The following is an 11,746-nucleotide window of genomic DNA, read 5'->3' on the forward strand; positions in this document are numbered from 1 at the left end:
TTTAAAAGAGATGTATATTAAGTTAAAAAAATTAGAAAACACAACAAATTATTTTATTTGGACTGAAGACAGGAGAACACTGCATACAGATCCTATGATGTATATAATGGCAGTGAAAGTGTATATACAAATCATAGATTTTCCTTGACAAAGAAACACGCTTGAAAACACTCAATATACATTATTTGATTTCCTTCTATTATTTTTATAAGTAGAAAACATGTATTACTTTTTCTCATTGTTTTAAACTTACAGCTCCCTTTTAAAAAATGTTTTATTAGTATATGTCTGCAATGCAAAGTAATTATATTCACCTTCAGGAATTAGTTGGTACTTTTTATACATAGCAAAAACCCTATAAATATATAAATATATTTCAAATTCAATGAAACCAGTAAGACTCTTAATGGGAAAGATAAAGTGGGATAAAAACTTCTTAGGACTAAGAAATAGTTAATGGCAATTTTGCTAACTTCGAGCAAAAAAAAGAATGTTGTAATAGACAAGAACAGAAATTCAGACTAAAGCAAAACTAACTTCATTTGGTTATCTAAATATACAGCAGAACTGACCACAACCAATTTCCCCACAGACTTTTTTTGTCCAGTGATTGACCAATCTTTCACCTCAGAAAGCATAAATGTGTGCTACTTAATTTTACAGAAATTGGGTTGATAAGGTTGAAATTCATTTATGCACACAAATGTCCCACTAACAATCCCAGGGAAAGCTTTACTTGTCTGAAAAAGAAAAGCTGGAGATGTAGCTCAGTGGTAGAGTTCTTACCTAGCACGTATAAGTCCCTGGGTTTGATAAGAAAAAGGAAAAAGGTAAAGAGAGAGAAGGAGGAGGATAATATGGCATTTCATGAAAAAAGTTGAAAATCCTAAATGAAACATTGTAATAGCCCTTATCAAATGTAGGCCTGCTACTCTCAAACACATGTCCCCAAGAAAAGACATCAAAATCTCCCTCTCTTCTCGTCTGAATATACAATTAGAAGATTATTCAGAGCAAAAAGAAAACCGCAAATCTTTGACATTCTCTTCTGAGAAATCACAGTGACCAGAGCCAGCAAGCAGCATGACAAGGAACCCTTCTATCCTTGCTAAACATACACTGACCTACAAATATGAATCATAAAAACAGGGGTTATCATAAAGCTAGCTGCTGCTGCTGCTGTTACTGCTACTGCTGTTGCCAGAATCACAATCTACAAATCAACTAGGGCTTGCTGACCCAAAATCAACAAGGCTTAGAGCCATGAGAAATAAGCATTTTGTTTTAAATAAAGGAACTTATTTATTTATTTATTTATGAGGATAAAATCTTTATTTCTTATAATGAAAAAAACATTCTATAAATGCTTAAAGTCTAGCAGGGTGAAATAAAAGTAATTACACAATAATTCTAAAACACAAGAAGAAATAAGTAACACTGACATTGTTAAGAAATAAACATTAAAAGTATAAAGCTATATACATTTCTAACTCTCTGCTTAGCATCTGATTCAAATTCAATCATAAAAAATATAATTTTAAAACTGATGTGCATGACATTATTTAAAAAACATGAGCATAAAGGAAGGCATTGAGGAACAAAGTTAAAGTGCAGAGGTCATTATATAAACTTTTGAAATTCAGTTGCCATTAATAGAAACTTAGATTGTTTATAATGAATTTGGTAATTTTATGATTTTATTTTATTGAATTTTATATTTTATTAAGATTTCTAATTGACAAATATTCATATTTATGAGAAAAAATGTAACCTTTTAATTTACCTATTCACTAGATTTTTAAACAAATGTCTGTACTCAATGGTGAAAAAAGAAATAATGATCTTAATCATCCCTTTGGTATGCTTTCGTGGGTCAAGATGCCCCTGTATCTCACCCTAAAGAAAGGACATGCACTTCAGAGCAGAGGAAAGCTTGTGTTGACTGTGCTGCTTTTGTTCTGGCAACACTTCATCTGCTCTCCACTCTTAACCTAGCTGCCTCTTTTCTTTTCCTCTGCCCTCCTCACACTAACAAGCTATGGAAGGGGCAACCTCTATGAGAAGGCAGATCACATAAAGCCAGTCCTGTAGCCTGTTTCTGGGGGTTCCTGTATGCAAGTGCCCATGGCTATGCAGCCGGCTCCTCTGTGGCTAGAAATGTGGAACAGGAATGAGTAGAAAAATAACTACAGGCCATATATATGTGGCTTAAAAATACTTTCAAAATAATGGGACTGAGTTTGCCGAAAAGCTTTTAGAGGCTCACTCTAAAGAAAATTATTTCAGAGATTTTTCTTTTTCCTCCTTTCCCATTAATTTTAGGTATAGTTTAGGTTATACCATTCTTACTCTATCCTGAGAACAATCACTTTCTTTTTATACATACAACACCTACCTCTTTCCTGGTCTGACCCTTTTTATGACTCTGAGTCACTGGTCAAGAGGCTAAGAAAGAAAATCAGTGTGGGAAACCTTAAAGGGACAAATTTTACTTCATATAAAAAGAAGAAAATTTTAACTTTTGGAATTGGAATAATGAGTGGTGGACAAAAATAGTCTGTTTTCTGAGGTAGAGGGACTGGTGTTACACTCCAGCAAATTTTGCTTAGATGAATAGAAAAGTACAGATGAAAACCAGAATTATGCAACCACTTGACAGCAAGTAGCTACAATCAAGCCATGGGGCCAGGCCACAAGGGAGGAGGAGTGAGGTGCTGCTTAACTATAGGCCACGAAAAGCATCAAGAAAATCTGTCATGAAAAGGAGGCTAAATATTGGTCACCTGAACTGGAAGCCAACATGTGTCAGCAAGTAAGTCCCCAAGGGTCTCATGGGAGTCTACCAAACAACTCAGCACTCTTAGCATGGGCTTCCTGCTAGTGTGACAGATGCTGTTTTACGTAAAAAGTGTCACTTGGCATGCAACAGTTTTGTGATAGCATCTTTCCATTTAAAAAAATTATTAGTACATGTTTGCATTATATGCAGTTTTCATCTTGGGGAGTGGGTAAATGTACGCGTACGTAATACAGATTGATTCTTTTTAAAATCCCCTTTCTCTTCCCTTCCACCTCCCACCCTCCTCCTCTAAATCCACTTATCCACTTTATTCTTGTTGATATTATTAATGTCATGTTTATGACAGAAAATGTTTATATTCATTGCGGTTATGGGGTTTCTGTACGTGGCATATCTTTATTCTACATATTTCCCTTTCTCCTCTTGCCCTGGATCTCTAAGACCCTCTGCCATTTGCTAATGATCTGTCTCTTTGTCCCTTTCTACCCCTCCCTTATTATGCCCTTATTTGTACTTTGCCTTACTCAAATTAGAGATACTATATGGGATTGAACTTTGTGTGCCTATTTCATTCAAGGTTATATTTGCCAGGTGTATCAATTTTCCTACAAATGTCTTGATCTTGTCCTTCTTTATTACCAAGTAGTATTCCCTTGTGTATAGCTATTTCCTTTATCCATTAATCTGTCGATACGTATACAGGCTGCTTTGAGGGTTTATCTACTATGAATTTAGCTGCTACAAACATCTTTCTTTTTATCCTGTAACAATCAATTGAAAAGAAAATCCCTCCACTTTTCTTACTTTGTACTTTTTCTTTCTACTTAATGACAGAAAAGAAAAAAATCCATTCTGCTAACTTAAAATTAGATTTTCCCAGCCATCAAAGTTCAAATTCATTAAAATTGTTTCCAAGAGTCTTGCTTGCATATACACAATTGCAATTAATTTATTTCCTCAAAACTAACACAAGTTTTAGATTGTGCTTTGATCAAAGCATTATGACTGAATATAATTTACCATGGCATGCCTTAATTTAAAAACTATACGCAAATGTTATACATATATATAACATCCATAACATTTAGTTAAATAGAAAAAAAAGCAAGGTTCAAATAATAGACAGTGGCTTACATGTGTGACCTCAAACTCCTGTGCAACCCTGACATTCTAGGAGACATTTTTCCCCTTTAATAACTGCTCTAAGCAATCTTATGTAATCTTATAGGCTGAAAATAAAAGGAAATTACCCACCTTGATATCAAATCAGAGCAAAGCTAGCTAATATTCCCACGGTTCAAGATTCGGTTTAACCAGGCCTCTGTGGACAAGTTCTTCTTTCTCTTTTTTCTTTTTTTTTAAAAATTTTTATTTTTCAGGTACATTTTAGATACTGATGAAACAACCTAATGTTGAACCTCAAGTTTCTAGGAAAAAACAGCAAGTCAAACCCTAAACTCATACCAGGGAGGAAATTATAAAGATCAGAGCAGAAATTAATGTAATGGAGAATAAGAAAACAATACAAAGAGTCAATGAAGAGTTGGTTCTTTGAAAGATTAAATAAAATTGTCAAACCCTTAGCCATCCTTATCAAAAAAAGAGAAAGACTCAAATTCATGCAATTAGGAATGAAAATGGTAAAATCACAACAGATCCTCCAGAAATCCAGTAGATCTTGGATACCTACTTCAAGAATCTGTATTATAATAAGATGGAAAACACAGAAGCGGACAGATTCCTAAATACACATGAATCACCAAAGCTGAATCATGAGGCCAAGCTCTAAGCCCTAATCCTTACAATATATATTCACTTATAGGACTGTTTAGTTTACACTGAAGGAATGAAGACCAAATGAATAAAGCGGCTACTCCAGAGTCACTACAACCTTTACAGGCGCTGAGCTCATATTGATCCTGATAGAAAAGCAAACTAAAATCCTCACTGGTCTTCTTCCAAGATTTCACATTTTCCACAAAAATGAGAATTCTCAAAACAAGAATTCTTGACAATATTTATTTGCCTTTTGCAAAGAAAATGAAGTTTACATTATGTATCAAAAATTTAAGAGATACAAGCAAAACTCTAGCAGCTCTTGGTTCTTCTCAATAAAAAAAGGCAAGTATCCCCAGGGTCTTACAGTTGAATAGAGTGCTAAGTAAGGGAAAATCAAGTGCAGGAGCCATCTGTTACAGTGGGAACAAGGTCAAGGCCAAATTCAGAAGAGGCTCTGTTGGAAACTACAGAATCCACACTGCTTTGGGTCTCAGTTTCCCTATTTCCAAGAAAATATAATTAATTCACTCAGCAAGTACTTAAAAGGACTGTACCTAGGTGCCTGGCGCCAGAGTTTGACTAAATGATCTCTAAGGTCCCTTTCAGGCCTGAATATCTTATAATTCTCATAGTCACACTTAGTAGACATTCTTTTGGCTCTATCTGAAAAGCTGGTTGGAAACATAAACAGACTTCGACATAAAAACACACATTTACCAGCTATAATTTTGACTTGGCAACATGAGGCTTCACCAGAGCTGAGAGGAAAATGTGCAAATTTTTTTCCGGTGATCATACCACTTTAGGCTGCATTATAGTTCACATCTAAAGGTAGCTTAAGTATGGCCAGTTCAAAGCCAAGTTACTATTACACCTAAGTTACCATTATGCAAGTGAAGGACACGTCCATTTTTTTTTTAATTTGCCAACAATCTCCCATATGAAGAGTCTCAAAAATAACACAGTCTCTCTACCAGATTTGTCCTTTTCCATTTGGCAAATCCTACTTTATTTTTTATCTCCCTCCCTTCTGTTTTACAGAGAACATAAGCCAACATGGCAACAGGCTTTTTGTTTATTTCCTTCCTCTTCAAAAACAAAGCCATAGCTTGAGTACATTTATCAGAACAAAGTCCACACAGAAAGACACTTTTGGTAAATTTATGAAAGCCTCACGAACAGGACAAGGATTTATTCAACACAGTACTGGAAGTCCCAGCCAGAGGTACTGGCCAAAAGGAAGAATTAAAAGGCATCCAAATTGAAAAAGAGAGAGACAAATTGTCCCTGTTTGCACACAGTGTGATCATATATAGAGAAAATCTTAAGATGCCACAAACACCTATTAGAATTAAAACACAAACAGTACAGCTGCAGGCTGAAAAATCAATGTCCAGAAATCAGTGGTGTTTCTATGGGACCAAAGCAAACTACTGCAAAAATGAAATCCCATTTATAACGTTACAGAAATAAAATAAAACACTTATGAATTAATTTTAACATAGGAGTTAAAAGTGCTCTACAATGAAAACTACATGACATTTGATGAAAAGAAGACACAAGCAAATGAAAGGTATCCTGTGTTCAAGGAATGGATGGATGGATGGATGGATGGATGGATGGATGGAAGGATTTTCGTTGTTGTTGTTGTTTTAAAGAGACTATTTTTGCTACTTTTAGTTTCACACAATAATATTTATTATTACATCAAAATCTCTGTACATACAGTGTCAGTTTAACAACTTAAAAAACTCCATTTTTATGTCATCTGATTATCAAAATTAGATATTTAACTTTTTAAAAAAACTATGAAGACACTGGTATCAAGTGCGGCCTGCTCAAAATCGCTCAATGAGTAGAGCTGTTCAACTAGTTTTCAAACACAAGTTTACGTTCATTAGTTAAAACAACTTTAACAAAACTAAAGATTTTAAAATGAAAAAAAAAACAAAAACAGTTTGCTTAGCAACCCAGGATAGAGAATAAGGATTCTTTAAATTGTGCAAAGTGAACAATATGAAAATAATGACACACACAAAATAAGGTATATAAAACAAAATCAAGTTTTTTTTTCATTTATATATAAGTCAATCACTGTTTTGCCAAAGATTCTGCCCCATAAAGTAAATGTTAACTATGCAGAACTCTTGCCTTCACTGACAACTGAATTCGGGAGTTGGTAGCTTAGAGCAAAAGAAATACAGACAATGTGTGCTATTTATGCAAGGCCCCAATTTTTTAATAGTATTCAAAAGATCTAGACTCAAAAATGAACTCAAACTTAAGTGATTACAACTGGTACTTACTAATTGTGACAGATCAATACTATTAAAAGCTGCTTCTATGGACATCAACTACATGAAAATCTCCAGAGAAAACTCATATGGCTCATTCTTTCCTCTTCTCCTTCAAGTCTTTGTTTAAATGTCATGTTCTCAGTGAGGCCTTACTGACCACACTCACTGCAGAAGGCTATGTCCCTTTCCCTACTTCCCCTAACACTCAATTCCATTGCACATCATAATGCATACTTTGTTTATATCCATTAATGCACTGACACACAAGTTCTACGAGGACAAGCTGTACCTATCCTATTTGTTACAGAATTTCTAGTATTTGAATAATAGCCATATATTTGTGGAATGGATAAATCATTTCTTCCTTTATCTCTCCTAACCCAATATTTATAGAAAGCAGCAAGCAAGAAAACAGATTAAATTGCATAAGCAGTTCGTCCCTGTGGCCTTACTTTGTTTACACTACTTATGGGAAATTTTTAAACATGTACAAAACTGCAGACTGCACATGATAGTTATAAACATGAAACTAACCTTTTTCTTACCTGTGTTCTCATTTAGTACTTTCATACTTTTGGTATTTTAAAGCAAACACCAGACATTATTCCACCTTACCTGGAAATACTTTGAATAGTTCTCTAAAAGACAAGTACCCTAATTTTCTTCAATATGTCTATAACTAACATCATCATACCTAAGAATATAACAATAATCCTATGAGTTTTCTGTTCTGATATGTATGAGATCTTGAGCCTAAATGGTGGCACTAGTCATCAGATACCTATGATCAGTCCAAGAAGTACCTCTAGTGTCACTTCGGTGTTCATTCCTAAATTTCTTTGCAGTCTACACTATATGCACCATCCTTCGGTATAGTCTACACATATCTGTGATGTGCACACTCGAACTCACCCAGAAGAGAAAACCCTGATGATTTTGTTTTTGCTTTTGTTAGAAAGACGTTGCTGACAAACTAGGACCCATGGTGAACAAGCAGAGTTCTAAAATACCAGCCTCACTCATGTAGGATGCAATGTTTGTGGGTAGAGGTGGGGGAAAGACTATAGAAAGCCTGTGTGTCCCTGGCTTACCAAGAAAATGTGGACTTTTCCAAGAAGATTCCTAAAAAATTGCTATGGGATTTGAAACAAAATTAGTAGGTAAAAAGATTTCTAAAGCTTCAGTCTATGAGCCAGCATAACTCTTGAGCTGGCATTCTGTATTCAAGTGCTTTAGCGCCTCACAAGCAGCAAAGCTCTGAATAGGCTCTGGACAAATGTTTATATACCACAGAAACAATCCCTGAATTCATGAGCTTCCAAGCATGGCTTCAACCGAAGCTCTTACCTGCACTTTGGAAACACCTTCATCAAGGGGTGGTGGAGGAGGAAAATTTCCAGAGCCAGGTAGAAGAGTGCTGGGATCCTCTAGAGGTGGAGGTGGCGGTGGGAGGAAGTCACCTGCAGAAAGAAAGTGTGCACATAAAGTTAAGAGGACGCAATTTTACAAAAGTCTTTTAAAAGTTACAGTTGCTGGCATTTTACACCTTTGTGTTTGGCTTTGAGGTATAATTTTTTTGCCTTGGATAGCAATTATTCCCTATCTTAGCTCTCTTCAGTTTAATTAATAGGCTTAACTTTCTGGGGAAGGAGGAACAGATTTGATATTTAGAAGTGACACAAAAAACTGGTCTAGAGGGGTCAAATACATTTAGCAAAAGCCGGAAATGTGCTTGGGTTGGGTAATTGCAATAACAAATTGTGTAAGACTTGATGCTTGCCCTCAATAAATTAATAACAAAGTAGAGCAGGAAAAATCATGAAAACAAGTAGGGAAATACAAGATATGGTGTGTGAAAAATGAAAAAAAAAGCCAACCTTTGGAAATCACCATAAAATAAAGCTATGTCCAGGTGGACGAACAAAGGAAGCTGTACTAGATTATATAAACGTCCTTGAACTTTATGATACACTGAGCAACTCCATTCTGGGCAGAAAAGGAGGGGGAATGTAAGTACACCAGCAAAAAATATTTCAGGGAATAGAGAATACAAATCAAGTCATAAAACAGCAAAACATTGGGAAGTAAAATAATATTAGTAGATGATAAAAGTGAGAATGGTGAGGAATAGTCTAGTGTGATACACATCTAGAAAAGTTTCAACTGTATCATGTATGGAATGTCTTTTGGTTAAAATAGCATTTACTAAAGTTCAAAAACGCATGCAGCAGGCTTGGGATTTAGCTCAGCGGTGCTGCCACCTACCTCACAAGCACAAGAACCCAAGTTCAATCCCCAGTACCAAAACAAAACAAAATAAAACGCATGCAGTACACATGAGGAAAACTAGAATAAGAATCAGTAGAAATATAAACACAATCCAAACAGGAAGTAAAGAAGCTCAGCATACCAAGAAATCCCAACATTTCTGACCACCAAAAGCAGTTGTTGAAAGAGTGCATCTAATCTCTAAAATCTGAGAGTTACACACTTCATGGTTTAGAATCTTTTAAAAGAATTTTGGGGAAAATTTACTGAGAAAACAAACTTCCTCTTTTAACACTTTTTATATTTTTCCTCTTTTAAAAATAGTGTTTTTGGTGTGTTGGGAAAATATTCTCCTCTTTTTATGAATAATTGGTTTTTCCTTGCTTTTCACTTATTTCAGATACAGTTCCTCTTCATAGGATCAGAAGTCACAGCATAGGTCTTTGGAGAAAGAAGAGCTTAGTAATGAAGCAGAAGGTGCAGTAGAGAGATGGCATGCTGGTCTGGCTCTTCTGATACACCTCTGAAATGGTTCACTCGGTCTCCAATGGCTTTATAAACAACTGTGTTAGAATAAAGGAGTAGCCAACAGGTCCCAAGTCCAGCCCCCAGCCAAATTCAGACTACCGCGCAGTCAAACATACTACTTCTAGAATACTCATCTTATAACACTCTCACTACCTGACAACGGGCTAAGATTTTCACACACAACTTCTAAAACGTACAAGAACCCTCTAGATGGGCGGTTCTCAAACTTCAGCATTCATGAAGATTTCTGAAAGGTCTTGCTAAATACAGATCTGTGAGTCACACTCCCATAAATTCCGATTATTTGGTCAAAAGAACAGTTTAATAATTTGCATTTCTGATAAGTTCCAAAACGATTCTGATACTATTCCATCTGAGACCACACATTAGATTCAAGCAAAATATCCTATTGTTCCTACTATAGACTTACAGATTTGAAAAGGTTGAACAAATTATTTCATGGGAATTTTTTTCCACTTCTCTTACTCTTGAAGGTAGAAAATCTAGAAATATTCTTAGTCTATATTCTTCTTAAGGACACAACTCTCAGAAATATTTAATAACCACATGAAGTTTTTATAAACAGTGGCTACACATTAGAGTCACCAAGGAATATTATCTAAAACTGCTGATGCTCACACTCTATCTTGTACCAATTCAATCACAATCCTGGGGGTTTGGTAACAGGAGTGGAGAGAATAGATAAGAGACCAGTAGTCCTTGAAAGCCAGGAGGTTCTAATGTACAGTCAGGATTAAGAAACTCATTTGGCCACAGAGCGCATGAAAAAAAATGCTGAAAAGCTGTTAAGTAATAAGAACTGTAGCCAAGTGTTTCTCTGCCTTTAAAAGTCATAAAGTATGACAAGAATCCATGCAAAACAGACTTCAGCAGTGAGACAAAGAAAATCTAAGGTGATGAAGACATGGCTACTACATTGAAGTTCACAATCTAATAATATTCAGGTTCAAATGCTCTACCTGGACCTGTATCTTTCATGCTCACCTTAAAAGAGGTTTCTGAGCACACTTATAATTCACCAAATTCTGTTATGTCATGAGAACTGTCAAGAGTATCAGATAAAACTGAATGAAATCTTGGAGATCATATTACCAAAGGAGAAACAAAGGCCCACAGAAGCCACATAAATAATCCAAAATGTCACAGCAAATTAGTTTTGAAATGAAAAGTACAACTGCCTGTCTCTGAGGTTCCTTCCAACTCTATTCTTCTTAATCCTATTTCTCTAATAGAACATAGAGTGAGGCATAGACTGACGGCAGTCGGGGAAGGTTAAAAGGAACAGGAAAGGAAAATGGAATGTACGTTTCTTAAAGAAAAAAAAAACCAACAGACATCATCTCTCTAGGCAAAATTAGAGTTTTCTTAAAGCCCTAGCGACAATTTCATCATAATCATCTGCTTTATTTAGACCATTTACTAAGTCAGACCAAATTTTTCAGTTATTCAAGCTTAACCATTAAAGGCTTCTTAGAGCATTCCATAGCAGGCCTCACATGTGAAAGAGATGTAGAATTAGAAATGCCTCCAAAATAGAAATATGGTAGAGGTATGGAAAATATGCTCCTGGGAGGGATGGAAGAACAAGCTGGGATACCTGGAATGAAAAACTCTTTAAAATGTCTTACCTCAGACTGAGAGTTACAAAAATTCTTTTATCTTATGATTTTAATAGACAACATGGGTAATATTGTTTTGCAATAATATCCACACATGCACATATGTATTGTCATGGAGACTCTTTTGAATAGATTTCTAAGAACTTGATAATGCCTAATTGCTTCCAGGAAGTCAAATTTTTCAAATAATGAGAAAGAATGGAAGAAAATTTTGCTTTTCATTATGTAAATTTTAATGTCATCACTTGACTCATTTGTATTTTTTTCTCTTACTGAAAAGTGGGACAACGGGAGCTCAGTTCCTCAACATCTGCCCTTGAAAGAACCTTAAACTTGCAATTTAAGTTTGGCTCACATCACTTTTGAGGTACAGAAGGTAGTCCTGTCTTTCTCTGTGGCAGAATGATATTCTTTTTTTTTTTTTTTTTTTTTTT

The 11,746-nt window shown here is 35.3% G+C and overlaps 1 protein-coding gene across 11 annotated transcripts in view; it reads right to left on the minus strand.

The window, feature by feature from the left end:
* The window catches only part of Lpp (LIM domain containing preferred translocation partner in lipoma), a 612,241-nt gene that overhangs the window by 316,592 nt on the left and 283,903 nt on the right, over nt 1–11,746 (minus strand). For all 11 annotated transcript variants that reach the window (XM_010624126.3, XM_010624129.2, XM_010624124.2 and 8 more), the window contains one exon: nt 8,224–8,336. In XM_010624126.3, the coding sequence (XP_010622428.1) occupies nt 8,224–8,336 (113 nt within the window). The remainder of the gene's footprint in view (nt 1–8,223; nt 8,337–11,746) is intronic.

Source organism: Fukomys damarensis, unplaced genomic scaffold (genome assembly GCF_012274545.1).
Source record: "Fukomys damarensis isolate Sample0158 unplaced genomic scaffold, DMR_v1.0_HiC HiC_scaffold_12, whole genome shotgun sequence".
NCBI classification, from domain to species: domain Eukaryota; kingdom Metazoa; phylum Chordata; class Mammalia; order Rodentia; family Bathyergidae; genus Fukomys; species Fukomys damarensis.